General features: G+C 38.6%; 1 protein-coding gene across 1 annotated transcript in view; it reads left to right on the top strand.

Moving 5' to 3' along the window:
• Nucleotides 1-12,417, top strand: part of METTL16 (methyltransferase 16, N6-methyladenosine) — a 77,718-nt gene that overhangs the window by 30,420 nt on the left and 34,881 nt on the right. Inside the window, exons 3-6 of the mRNA XM_004746832.3 lie at nucleotides 689-888; nucleotides 5,195-5,335; nucleotides 7,496-7,611; nucleotides 10,503-10,645. Of these exons, the coding sequence (XP_004746889.1) occupies nucleotides 689-888; nucleotides 5,195-5,335; nucleotides 7,496-7,611; nucleotides 10,503-10,645 (600 nt within the window). The remainder of the gene's footprint in view (nucleotides 1-688; nucleotides 889-5,194; nucleotides 5,336-7,495; nucleotides 7,612-10,502; nucleotides 10,646-12,417) is intronic.

Raw genomic sequence — 12,417 nt, 5'->3', positions numbered from 1 at the left:
ATACCTCAGTAAAGCTGCTAAAAATTTTGTATTTAAAAATTGTTACTTGTAATATCTAATATCTTAACCTATTTTCACTATTAAGCATTTTATACTGCTTTCCACTTTTAAATGTGATTTTTAAAAAGTGCTGAAGTCAAATGATGTTAATGATAATAGTAAAAATAGCCAGCGTTTGTATAATAGTTACTATGTACTAGGCATTATATATATATAATATATATACATACATGTGTATATATATAATGTATATGTATTATACATATATAATACATATGTATTTTATATATATATACATTTTCTCAGATTATCTCATAGCAATACTATGATAGAGGTATTATTATCCCCATTTTACAGCTGAGGAAACAGTCTCATGGAGGTTAAAAAACTTGTCCAAAGTCCTATAACTAAGTAAGGAGATGATTGGGCAGGAATTAGAACAGAGGCATTCCTGTCCTCCGTGTCCTTGTGGGAAAATGCAGTGTTGTCAGTGGAAATTTGTACTGCCTTTCATATACTGTGTCTCTGTAAAGACCCATATGTGTTTTTCATTGCCCCAAACGTTCTGTATAGCCATTTATATATGGTCTCCTAGAAAATTCAAACAGGTGTTGATATTGTCTGGCTGCCATAGTTTGTGTAGCATAGTGAATCTTACTAATCAGTGTTCTTTTTCTCCACTCCTCAGTCTTAATTTTAAAGACCCTGAAGCAGTCAGAGCTCTGACCTGTACTCTCCTAAAGGAAGATTTTGGACTTTCTATTGATATTCCATTGGAAAGACTGATTCCTACAGTTCCCTTGAGACTCAACTACATTCATTGGGTAGAAGATTTGATTGGTCATCAGGACTCTGACAAAAGTACTCTCCGAAGAGGAATTGACATAGGTATATATGGTTTTAAATTCTATATAGTTTTAAGTTCTTTTTTTTTTTTTAAAGATTTTATTTATTTATTTATTTGACAGAGAGAGAGAGAGAGATCACAAGTAGGCAGAGAACAAGCAGAGGAAGAGGTGGAAGCAGGCTCCCCACTGAGCAGAGAGCCTGATGTGGGGCTTGATCTCAGGACCCTGAGATCATGACCAAAGCTGAAAGCAGAGGCTTAATCTACAGAGCCACCCAGGCACCCCAATTCTTTTTTTTTTTTTTTTTTTAAGATTTTATTTATTTGTCAGAGAGAAAGAAAGCAAGCAAGGGCCAGGGGGCCAGGGGCAGAGGGAGACGCAGACTCCCTACTGAGCAGGGAGCCTGAAATGAGACTCAATCCCAGGACCTTGGGATCGTGATCTGCCCCAAAGGCAGATGCTTAACCAGCTGAGCCACCCAGGCATCCTTTAAATTCTTTTTTAGCTAAGCATAAGTTCCATTAATTTTGCAAAGTCAGTTTCTTTGTAAACTTCTCTTCTGGATATTTGTGTGAAAAAAGCTGACTTACAGATACTACTGTTCTTATTTGCTACACTTGGGCTTTTCTGCCATTTATTTCTCTTGAGAAGGGATTTTTAGCACCAAACAGGGAGCAAGGGTGTAACGGTGCAGAACGCAAATGAGACTCTTGTTTTCTTAGCTTTTCAGTTTATCATATTGATGTCTGGATCTTTTGGACATTATTATTTTTTTTTTAAGATTTTATTTATTTATTTGAAAGACAGAGACCACAAGTAGGCAGAGAGGCAGGCAGAGAGAGAGAGAGAGAGGAGGAGGAGGAAGCAGGCTCCCTGCAGAGTAGAGAGCCTGATGCGGGGCTCGATCCCAGGACCCTGGGATCATGACCTGAGCCGAAGGCAGAGGCTTTAACCCACTGAGCCACCCAGCGCCCCTCCCCCTAAGATTTTATTTGTTTATTTGAGAGAGCCAGAGAGCATTAAGTGCCCCCAGGTGCCTGTCTTTAGCCCTTTTCTTAGCATCCTAACTCTAGGTAATTTCATCCACATTTATGACTATTTTCCACCTCCGTGCAAATAACCCACAAATTTATGTATTCTGCCTACTAGTCCCCAGTGTCAGAAATACGCATATCTCAAGAACATTTCAGACTTTGCCGTGTCTACGACCAGACTCATATTCTTTTCTTTTTGATCTTGGTCCTCTTTCTTCGTTCCTTATTTCACTGAGTTCACCACAGTCCACCTGTCATTCTTGATACTCCTTGATACACCTCCCCATTCTCACTGAGAATATCTGTCATCATTTCCTTTTGGTTGGTCTCTTAAATATTTCTTGGGGCACCTGGGTTGCTCAGTTGGTTAAGCATCTTGCTTAAGCATCTTGCTTCGGCTCAGGTCATGATCTAAGGGTCCTGGGACTGAGTTCTGTTTGGGCTCCTTGCTCAGCAGGGAGCCTGCTTCTACGTCTGCTTGCTGCTCCCCCTGCTTGTGCCTTCTGTCTGTGTGTCTGTCTTTCTGTCTGTCTCTCTGACAAATAAATAAATCTATAAATCTTTAAAAAAATATATTTTTAAAATTATATACTTCTCTCCATCTCCAGTGTCACCATCTCAGTCCAAGTCACTGTCACCTCTCATGGTCTGCAGAATTCGTTTTTTTTTTTTAAGATTTTATTTATTTGTCAGAGAGAGAGTGGGCACAAACAGGGGAATACAGCAGGCAGAGGAGAAGCAGGCTTCCTGCTGAATAAGGAGCCTGACGCGGGGCTCGATCACAGGACCCCTGGGATCATGATCTGAGCCAAAGGCAGTTTGCTTAACCAACTGAACCACCCAGGCGCCCCACCCCTACCCCCAGCAGAGTTTCTGGCACATAGTAGGTGTTCAGCAAATAATTTGTTGAATATTCATGGATAAATACATCATTCTTTCAACATTCAAAATCCTGAACACCCTGTATGAGCTAAGTACTATATAAAAATGAGGGGTTTAGCAGAGGCTCTGCACTTCTATCGCAGCAAAAGATTGGCTGATGGGTTATAGAAAGCTTAAAAAGTAAGAGCATATTTGGTACTAATTTATTTTAATTATGCCCCAAACTGTCTAAAATAACACTTGGGGATATAGGAGTTTAATGGATTTTAGCTCTTCACAAGGGGCACCCTTGCTGAAATCACATTCATTCTAATTAGGGTTTTATATAAATTCTTCCCCCAGACTCCATCATTTTGCTCTAATTCTATGATTATACACTTTCCATTTTTATTTATCATTACAAGGATTAGTATCCAATTAAAAATGTTATTCAGCTTTCTGAGGGGACTAGGATGTTAGAATTTAAGTCTTCTTGGTCTTAAGAATTGAGAAATTTGATTCTTTGCTGGGGGCTGTAGAGGACAGGTCCTTTACCTGTATTTATTACCCTGGAGGTACCTGATCTGTTGGCAGTGGAAGGAAAGTATTTTTTCTTTTTTGCTCTTTGCTTTTAAATGATTTTTTTTTTTAAATAAAGATATTATTTATTTATTTGACAGAGAGAAATCACAAGTAGATGGAGAGGCAGGCACAGAGAGATAGAGGGAAGCAGGTTCCCTGCTGAGCAGAGAGCCCGATGCCAGGCTTGATCCCAGGACCCTGAGATCATGACCTGAGCCGAAGGAAGCGGCCTAACCCACTGAGCCACCCAGGCGCCCTTAAATGATTTGAAGTATGAAAAGAAAGGCAGTTGTATGAGAATCAAGGGCCTGGTATCCGGTCCAGATATTTTTTCCTACAGAGCTTCTTTCTTCCTCTGAATGACTTCGAATGACTTTGGCTTATCAGAATGGCAAGCAGGGACTAAATAATTGTGGCCTCTGAGAGGAGCTTGAGTTCCCTTTTCACCCGTTCCTTCACTGCCTCATATATCCCCAAGGAGGTGTTTGCCCAGTAGCCTCAGAGCCAGGATGCTATAAGTAAACATGATGGGAAGTATAACAATCATGGTGACTGTCATAGGGCTGTCACTGTCCTGTCTCTTATCAGTCTGTTCAGAATACTTGATGAAGAAGCAGTATGATGACCCCGGGTTTCCTTTGGGTGAGGAGTATGTATCTCTAGACCTCATCTCTTCTTGCCAAATCCTTAGAAGACTAGAGTGGCACTGAGATGTGGTATGGGAAGGCAGGCCTGGAGTGGGTGGTAGGTGCTGACTACTCCAGGCCTTTAGGAGAATCACTGACTTTTCTTCTCTTTGGATCTTAATTGGCCAAGATTAGTCAGTGGTCATAAACGTAGTTATTTGTTGTTAGTATATAGTCCAGTCCATGGTTGGGGGATCTATATACAAGTAGGACCAAACCCTAGTTGTCAAAGAGTGATTTTTGCCTGGAACATTTGCCTTTGAATGTCTCCCTTGAAACTATGGTGGGGCAAGCCAGTGATTGATGTTTTAGATCTGGAGCAGATGTCTTCCATGTCATCACATCTAAGAAATGAATTCGCTCTTTAGTTGTTTCTGTTGTTGTTGTTGTTGTTTTTAGTTTAGTTTAGTTTTGTTTTGAACTTCTGGTTTCCTTTAAGTAACAGTTTATAGATATGTGGGGATATGTGGGGGAATTGGTCATTTAAAATTTTTTTTTTTTTTTTTTTTTTTTTTAAAGATTTTATTTATTTATCAGAGAGAGAGAGGGGGAGAGAGTGAGCACAGGCAGACAGAATGGCAGGCAGAGGCAGAGGGAGAAGCAGGCTCCCTGCTGAGCAAGGAGCCCGATGTGGGACTCGATCCCAGGACGCTGGGATCATGACCTGAGCCGAAGGCAGCTGCTTAACCAACTGAGCCACCCAGGCGTCCCGGAATTGGTCATTTAAATAATCCTAACAATTTTATACCCTTCTGTATTTTTTTCTGCTTTTGGGGAATGGGATATACATTGATCTATTTTAAGCTTTGATTTCAATTTAAGAAGATTGAATTTTGTGTGAGATTTTAAAATGAAAAATTTTCTAAAGTAAACTTGTTTTGGTAATTTTTGGTTAATTAGTCCTGTAGTCCTTGATCACCAGCTAGTTTTGCACACTTCATTTTACATACAACATATAAAAGAAGAGGATAGCAAAGTTTTTGTCCTCTAAGAAATTTGAATCCAGTTAGGAGGTAAGACTGCCATACGTGAAATGATTAGAGAACCCAGCAGCTGTAGTATGTATGTAATCAGGTACCAGACGAGGTTTTAAGAATTCTAAGAAGGAAGAATGGTGTTTTCCTTGTTCTTCTCACATCTCCCTCTGGTGTGGGTAAAATGTTTTATATTTTTGTTTTACTAGGTACTGGAGCATCCTGCATCTATCCTTTACTTGGAACAACATTAAATGGCTGGTATTTCCTTGCAACAGAAGTAGATGACATGTGCTTCAACTATGCAAAGAAAAATGTGGAACAGAATAATTTATCTGATCTTATAAAAGGTTAGCTCTACAGAATAAATATCCCTTTCAAGCAGTGTTTATTAATCTATCGTTATAATTGAATACATTTCATTTTTTGCTTTAATATACAGACTTTGGTAATTTAAAAAAATATGGCACATTATGGAAGGAAAAATAAAATAATATAAAATAGAAGAGGAGGCAAACCATAAGAGACTCCTCTAACAATATAAAACAAACTGAGGGTTGCTGGAGGGGAGTTCGGTGGGGGATGGGCTAAATAGGTGATGGGGATTAAGGAGGGCCCTGGATATTATGAGCACTGGGTGTTACATGTAAGTGTGATGAATCATTAAATTCTACTCCTGAAACTAATTCTACACTTACATGTTAGTTGTAACTTGAATTTAAGTAAAATCTTGGAAGAAAGAAAATAAATGAAACAAGTAGAACAGAAAAAAAAAATACTACACTATGTGGTTTGTAGCTTAACTCAGAAGGAAATACGGTTGGTAAATACAGTCACTCCTCATAATTTGTGGATTCTGTATTTGTGAATTTGCCTGGTTGGGGTTATGTTTAACCCCAAAATCAATACTTGAGGTACTTTTATGGTCATTTATAGGCATGTACAGAGTGGCAAAAAATTTGAGTCCTCCAACACACATGGTCTCAGCTGAAATTGAACAAGGTGATGCTCCTCTGCCCTTTTGTTTTAGCTCTCTATTGTAAGCAAGTGTCCTTGTCATAGTCAATTTGATGTCACTTTTTTTGCATTTTTGTGCTTTTTCTTGATGATTTTGCTGTTTAAAATGGCCCCTACACATAGTGCTTAAGTGCTATCTAGTAGGTGTTCCTTCAAAATATGAAGAATGTGACAAACCTTATAGGGAAAATACATGTGTTAGATAAGCTTCATTCAGACATGATCTAGTATTGTGGGCCATCATTTTGGTATTAATGAATTAGCGGTGTATATTAAATGAGGTGTTATAAATAAATAAGTAGAAATACACCTAAAGTAAAATTACATATTGATCAGTTGTGGAGAATGTTTGACCAGAGGCTGACAGTTACCTAACCTTACCATTTCTCTTAGGAGCCATTGGTTCCAATTCAGTGTTCATGGTGACTTTATAGAACATAACTACCACAAATAATGGAAAGCAACTGTATATGAAGTAACCTAGTCACCAAGATTGTATTTTTTTAAATTTTAGAGAGAGAGAGAGTATGAGCGGAGGGAGGGGCAGAGGGAGAGGGAGAGAAGCTGACTCCCCGCTGAGTGGGGAACTAGTGTGGGGCTCATTCTCCCTACCCTGGAATCATGACCTGAGCTGAAACCAAGAGTCAGATAGTTAACCGACTGAGCCCCCCAGGTGCCCTGTCACCAAGATTTTATAAGGGAAACCCTGCTGTTGATTAAAGTATACCATCTTTTTTATTTCAGTACATGGAACTATGCCACAGACAATCAAGTCCCCTTAGTGACTAGTTACTTTTAATTTTGTGCTTACTGTATATTTGAAGATCTGTTCATTTTTTTCTTTTTTTTTTTTTTTTTAATTAAAGAGAATTGATGTCTCTTTATGGAAGATCTAGGCTTCTCTTACTAGTGTTAAGCATATCATTATAAGGGGAGATGCTAACATTGTTTATGTGTTTTTCAGTTCTCCATTTCTGTGTTACAAATTACTCCAAAATCTAGCAACTTTAAACAAGTAATTATCTCATAGATTGTGTGAACTGATAGATAGCCTACTTGGGTGGTTCTGGTTCAGTTTGGTGAGTCTGCAGTCATCTGAGGGATTGATTTGCTTCCAGAATGGTTCATACAACTTCCAGAATGGTTCATACAACTTGGCCATAGGTAAGAAGCTTGAGTCATTCACATGGATCTCTCCTCTAGGCTATATGAGCAACCTTAGAGTGTGTCAGCTGGCTTCTCTTAGTGCAAGTAATTAATGAAATAGGATAAGGAAGAAGCCACTCTTCTTTTATGACCTAGCCTCAGAAGTGACATCCTTACACTTCATATTCAGTCTGTTCAGTAAAAGTGAGTCACTGAGTACAGCCTGTATCAAGGAGAGGGAAATTAAACTCCACCTATTGAAGGAATTAGTGTCACAGAATCTGTGGTCATACTTGAAAACTACCACAGCTTTAATAGTAGTTAACAGTTCCTGTTTTTTCTCCTAGTGGTAAAAGTACCACAGAAGACACTCTTGATGGATGCTCTTAAAGAAGAATCTGAGATAATCTATGATTTTTGCATGTGCAACCCTCCCTTTTTTGCCAATCAGTTGGAAGCCAAGGTAAAGTACCTTCTGCTTTAAGACAAATGACTGTTTATAGGGGTGCCTGGGTTCCAGTCGGTTAAACCTCTGTCTTTGGCTCAGGTCATGATCCCAGGATCCTGGGATCGAGCCCCACATTAGTCTCCCTGCTCAGTGAGGAACCTGCTTCTCCTTCTCCCTCTGCTACTCCCCCTGCTTGTCCTTTTTCTCAAATAAATAAACAAAATCTTTTTTAAAAAAGAGAGATAATTGACTATTTAAGTTGTTGATGTTTGCAAAGATAAGAGCAAAGAATAACCTTTATTTTGGAAGCTACATCAGGATGCTTCTGGTATCAAGCACCTGAGGACTCAGTTCATATTGACTTAATAAAGGAAATTTATTGGCTTAAACATCTGAGAAATCCAGCAGCAGTGTAGTTTATGTATATATGAAGATAGATGTATAAAAGTACCTGTGCCATAAGTGTAAATTGGATTTAACAAAGTGAGCCCTCCTGTGGAACCAGAATCCAGATGAAGAAATACATTCCTTTTCGTTTCACTTTTATTGAGTCACATGCCGTACAATTCACCCACTTAAAGGGTAGAATGTAATTATTCTTAGTATATTCAAAGAGTCGTGCAACTATCATCACAATCCATTTTATTTTTTTTTTTAAACATTTTATTTATTTGACAGAGAGAGATCACAAGTAGGCAGAGAGGCAGGCAGAGAGAGAGAAGGAAGCAGGCTTCCCGCTGAGCAGAGAGCCCGATGTGGGGCTCGACCCCAGGACCCTGGAATCATGACCTGAGCCGAAGGCAGAGGCTTCAACCCACTGAGCCACCTGGGCACCCCATCACAATCCATTTTAGATCATTTTCATCACTCCCCTTCCCGGCCCGCATCGCCATTAGCAGTTACTCTGTTTCCCACAGCTCCTAATGTCCTAGGTAAGCACCAGTCTACTTTCTGTCTTTATGGATTCGCCTGTTTGGACATTTCATGTAAATGGAATCATACAATATGTGGTCTTTTTTTACTAAGGTTCATCCATACTGTAGCATGTATCAGTACTTAGTTTCTTTTTATTGCCAGATAATATGCCATTGTATAGAAATACCACATTTTCTTATCCATTCATTCATTGATGGATGTTTCGGTTACTTTACTTTTTGGCTATTATGAATAATGCTAATGAGAGCATTTGTATACAGATGTTTATGTAGACATGCCTCCCTGGTATATACCTAGGAGTGGAATTATTGGGTCAAATGGTCACTCTGTTCAGTTGTTTGAGGAACTGCCATACTGTTTTCCAAAGTGGGTGCATCATTTTTCATTCCACTGGCAGCAGTGTATGAGGGTTCCAGTTTCCAGTTTTTCCACATGCTTGTCAACACTTGTTGTTATATGTCGTCTTGATTATAGCCATCCTAGTGGGTCTGAAGTGGTATCTCATCTTGGTTTAGATGTTTATTTTTCTGATGTTTAATTATATTGAACATCTTTTTATGTGCTTATTGGCAATTTTTGTATCTTCTTTCAAGAAATCCTTTACCCATTTAAAAATTGGATTATTTTTCTCTTTATTATTATTGTAAGAATTCTTTATGTATTCTAGACACAAGTCCCTTATTAGATTTATTATTTGCAAATATTTTCTCCTGTGGGTTGTCTTTTCACTTTTTTTTTTTTTTAATTTATTTATTTGCGAGAGAGAGTGATAGCGAGAGCACAAGCATGGGGGGTTGTGGGGGAGTTGATCAGAAGGAGAGGGAGAAGAGGGAGAAGAAGGCTGACTCAGGGCTCAATCCCAGGACCCTGGGATCGTGACCTGGTCTGAAGGCAGGTGCTTAACCCACTGACTCACCCAGACACCTCATCTTTTCACTTTTCTTGCTATCCTTCACAGCCTAAAAGTTAAATTTCAAGGAGTACAGTTTCTCTAAGAAACCATTCTCTAAGGGGCGCCTTGGTGGCTCAGTGGGTTAAGCCTCTGCCTTTGGCTCAGGTCATGATCTCAGGGTCCTGGGATTGAGGCCTGCATCGGGCTCTCTCTGCTCAGCGGGGAGTCCGCTTCTCCCTTTCTCTGTCTGCCTCTCTGCCTACTTGTGATTTCTCTCTCTATATATATTTCAAATAAATAAATAAAATCTTTAAAAAAAAAAAAAAAAGGAAACCATTCTCTAAGAAACCTAGGGGCGCCTGGGTGGCTCAGTGGGTTAAAGCCTCTCCCGTCAGCTTAGGTCATGATCCCAGTGTCCTGGGATCGAGCCCCACATCAGGTTCTCTGCTCAGTGGGGAGCCTGCTTCTCCCCCACCCCCACTCTCTGCCTGCCTCTCTGCCTACTTGTGGTCTCTCTCTCTGTCAAATAAATAAATAAAATCTTTAAAAAAAAAAAAAAAAAGAAAGAAACCATTGTGTAATTCAAGGTCAGAAAGATTTACTCCTGTGTTTTTGAAAATAATCATGATTTTAACTTTTTTATCTAGATCTTTGCTCTTTTTTAGTTAATTTTTTAATATGATTTGAGGTAGGAGGGGATTAAATATTTAATTTTAAAAAGTGAAACCTTAAGAGTACTAGAAGAAAACACAAGTAAATATTTTTATAATCTTCGGGTACAATATTTTCTGTGAATAATACAAAGACAGAACATTAAAAAATGACATATTAGGTTACATAAAAATGGTGAAGTTTTTATATATTAAATCACAAAGATGGAAGGTGAAAAGGATCCTGGGGAGGAATATTAGTAGGAATGCAGTTGCTTAAAATATAATATTGCAATGGCTATATGATTTTTAAATCCTAGATTTAGCATAATATTTGGAAACTAAATTACATCTAATCATTCTTACTTAGAACTAGATTAGAGTCAAAGTGTACAAATTTTTCACCAGATGTCGTTGTTTTTGTGCAGGGAGTAAACTCCCGAAATCCCCGGAGACCTCCACCTAGTTCCGTAAATACAGGAGGTATCACAGAAATCATGGCAGAAGGAGGTGAATTAGAGTTTGTTAAAAGGATCATCCATGACAGTTTACAACTTAAAAAAAGATTAAGGTAAGTTAGTTATTACAACACGGGACTGTTTTCTTCCTGTGTAATTCTAAAATAAACCATGTCACTTAGAGGAAATGTAATCACAGTAGTCTGAAGAATAAACAGATAAAAGTGGAAAAGGTTGCAGATTCCACAGGCTGTAAAAACCCTGTTTCTGAGGATACTCTTAGGCTTTTAATTGATTTGTGTTTCTTGTATTCCTGGATAGAAAGGAGGAAAATACTGTATGATTGTATTGCTCCCATTGGCATGGTACCATGATGGAACAAAACTGATTCAAATATGGTTTTTGATTAGAAAACAGATGGCTTCAGATCTGTCCCATCGACCAGAATAAATTTGTTGCCTAATCCTTGATGCAATTTATGTTCTTGGAATTAGTTTTCCAAACAATGACAGATGTGAGGACATTGAGCTGTCAAGAACTTAATGAAGGGAAACTGAGATCACTAACCAGTTCCAGAGGAGAGTTAAGGTTATTGCTTTTTAAAAGCTAATTATTTCGGACAACACACCTGTCATTAAGCAGCATTAGGCACTTGAAAAGTGCTATTTGTCATGCGTGATTTCTCACCCTGCCAAGTGTTGTTGAAAATGATGGATAATGTGATAGTTGAAAGGTAAAAGGGTTTTTAACCCTAGGATTGTTTGGGGACATAGAGAAGATTTTTTTTTTTAATTGTAATAAAATAACATGAAATTTATAGTTTTCACATCAAATTATACATTTTAAAGATTTTATTTATTTATTTGACAGATCACAGGTAGACAGAGAGGCAGGCAGAGAGAGAGGAGGAAGCAGGCTCCCCACTGAGCAGAGAGCCCGATGCAGGCCTCGATCCCAGGACCCTGGGATCATGACCTGAGCCGAAAGCAGAGGCTTTAACCCACTGAGCCACCCAGGTGCCCCAAAATTATACATTTTAAAGTATACAGTTAGTAGTGTTAAGTACATTTGTATTGTTAGGCACCTAATCCCCAGAACTCTTATAAAACTTAAACTCTACACATTAAACAGCAATCCCTCATTCCTCCCTTTTACCCCAATGTCTGGCAAAAAACATTCTGTGTGTCTCTGTGAATTTGATTATTCTAGGGACTTTTTATAGTGTTTGACCTTTTTGACTGGGTTCTTCAGTTAGCATAGTGTCCTCGGTGTTCATCCATGTTATAACATGCAACACAATTTCCTTCCTTTTTAAGGTTGAATAATAATATTCCATTGTATCTGTATACCACATTGTGTTTATTCATCTATCTATTGATGGATAGTACGGTTGCTTTCCCCTTTTGGCTGTTGTGAATAATGTTGCTGTGAACACCGGTGTGCAAATATATCAGATAAGACCCTAAATTTCTGTTCTTTTTTGTATAAGCCCAGTGAAATTGCCAAATAAAGAAGACTTCTTTTCTTTTGAATTTTTATGTGTTTAAAGCTGCTTATTTTACTTAAAGGCCAATTCCAAGGCAATGAATATCCTAATTTGTTAAATGTCAGTTTGTACATTTGTGGAAAGCAACTGGATTATTGGGTGGTCTGCCTTTCAGAAGATTTACACATTGTTGAAGCCAAAGGTTAATAAATTTCTGCTTTTTTTTTTTTTTAAGATTTTATTTATTTTACAGACAGAGATCACAAGCAGGCAGAGAGGCAGGCAGAGAGGAGGAAGCAGGCTCCCTGCTGAGCAGAGAGCCCGATGTGGGGCTCAATCCCAGGACCCTGGGATCATGACCTGAGCCAAAGGCAGAGGCTTTAACCCACTGAGCCACCC

Source organism: Mustela putorius, unplaced genomic scaffold, assembly GCF_011764305.1.
Source record: "Mustela putorius furo isolate JIRA1106 unplaced genomic scaffold, ASM1176430v1.1 tig00003962_pilon_pilon_pilon, whole genome shotgun sequence".
Classification (NCBI taxonomy): Eukaryota; Metazoa; Chordata; class Mammalia; order Carnivora; family Mustelidae; genus Mustela; species Mustela putorius.
This window is presented reverse-complemented; position numbering and strand designations above follow the sequence as displayed.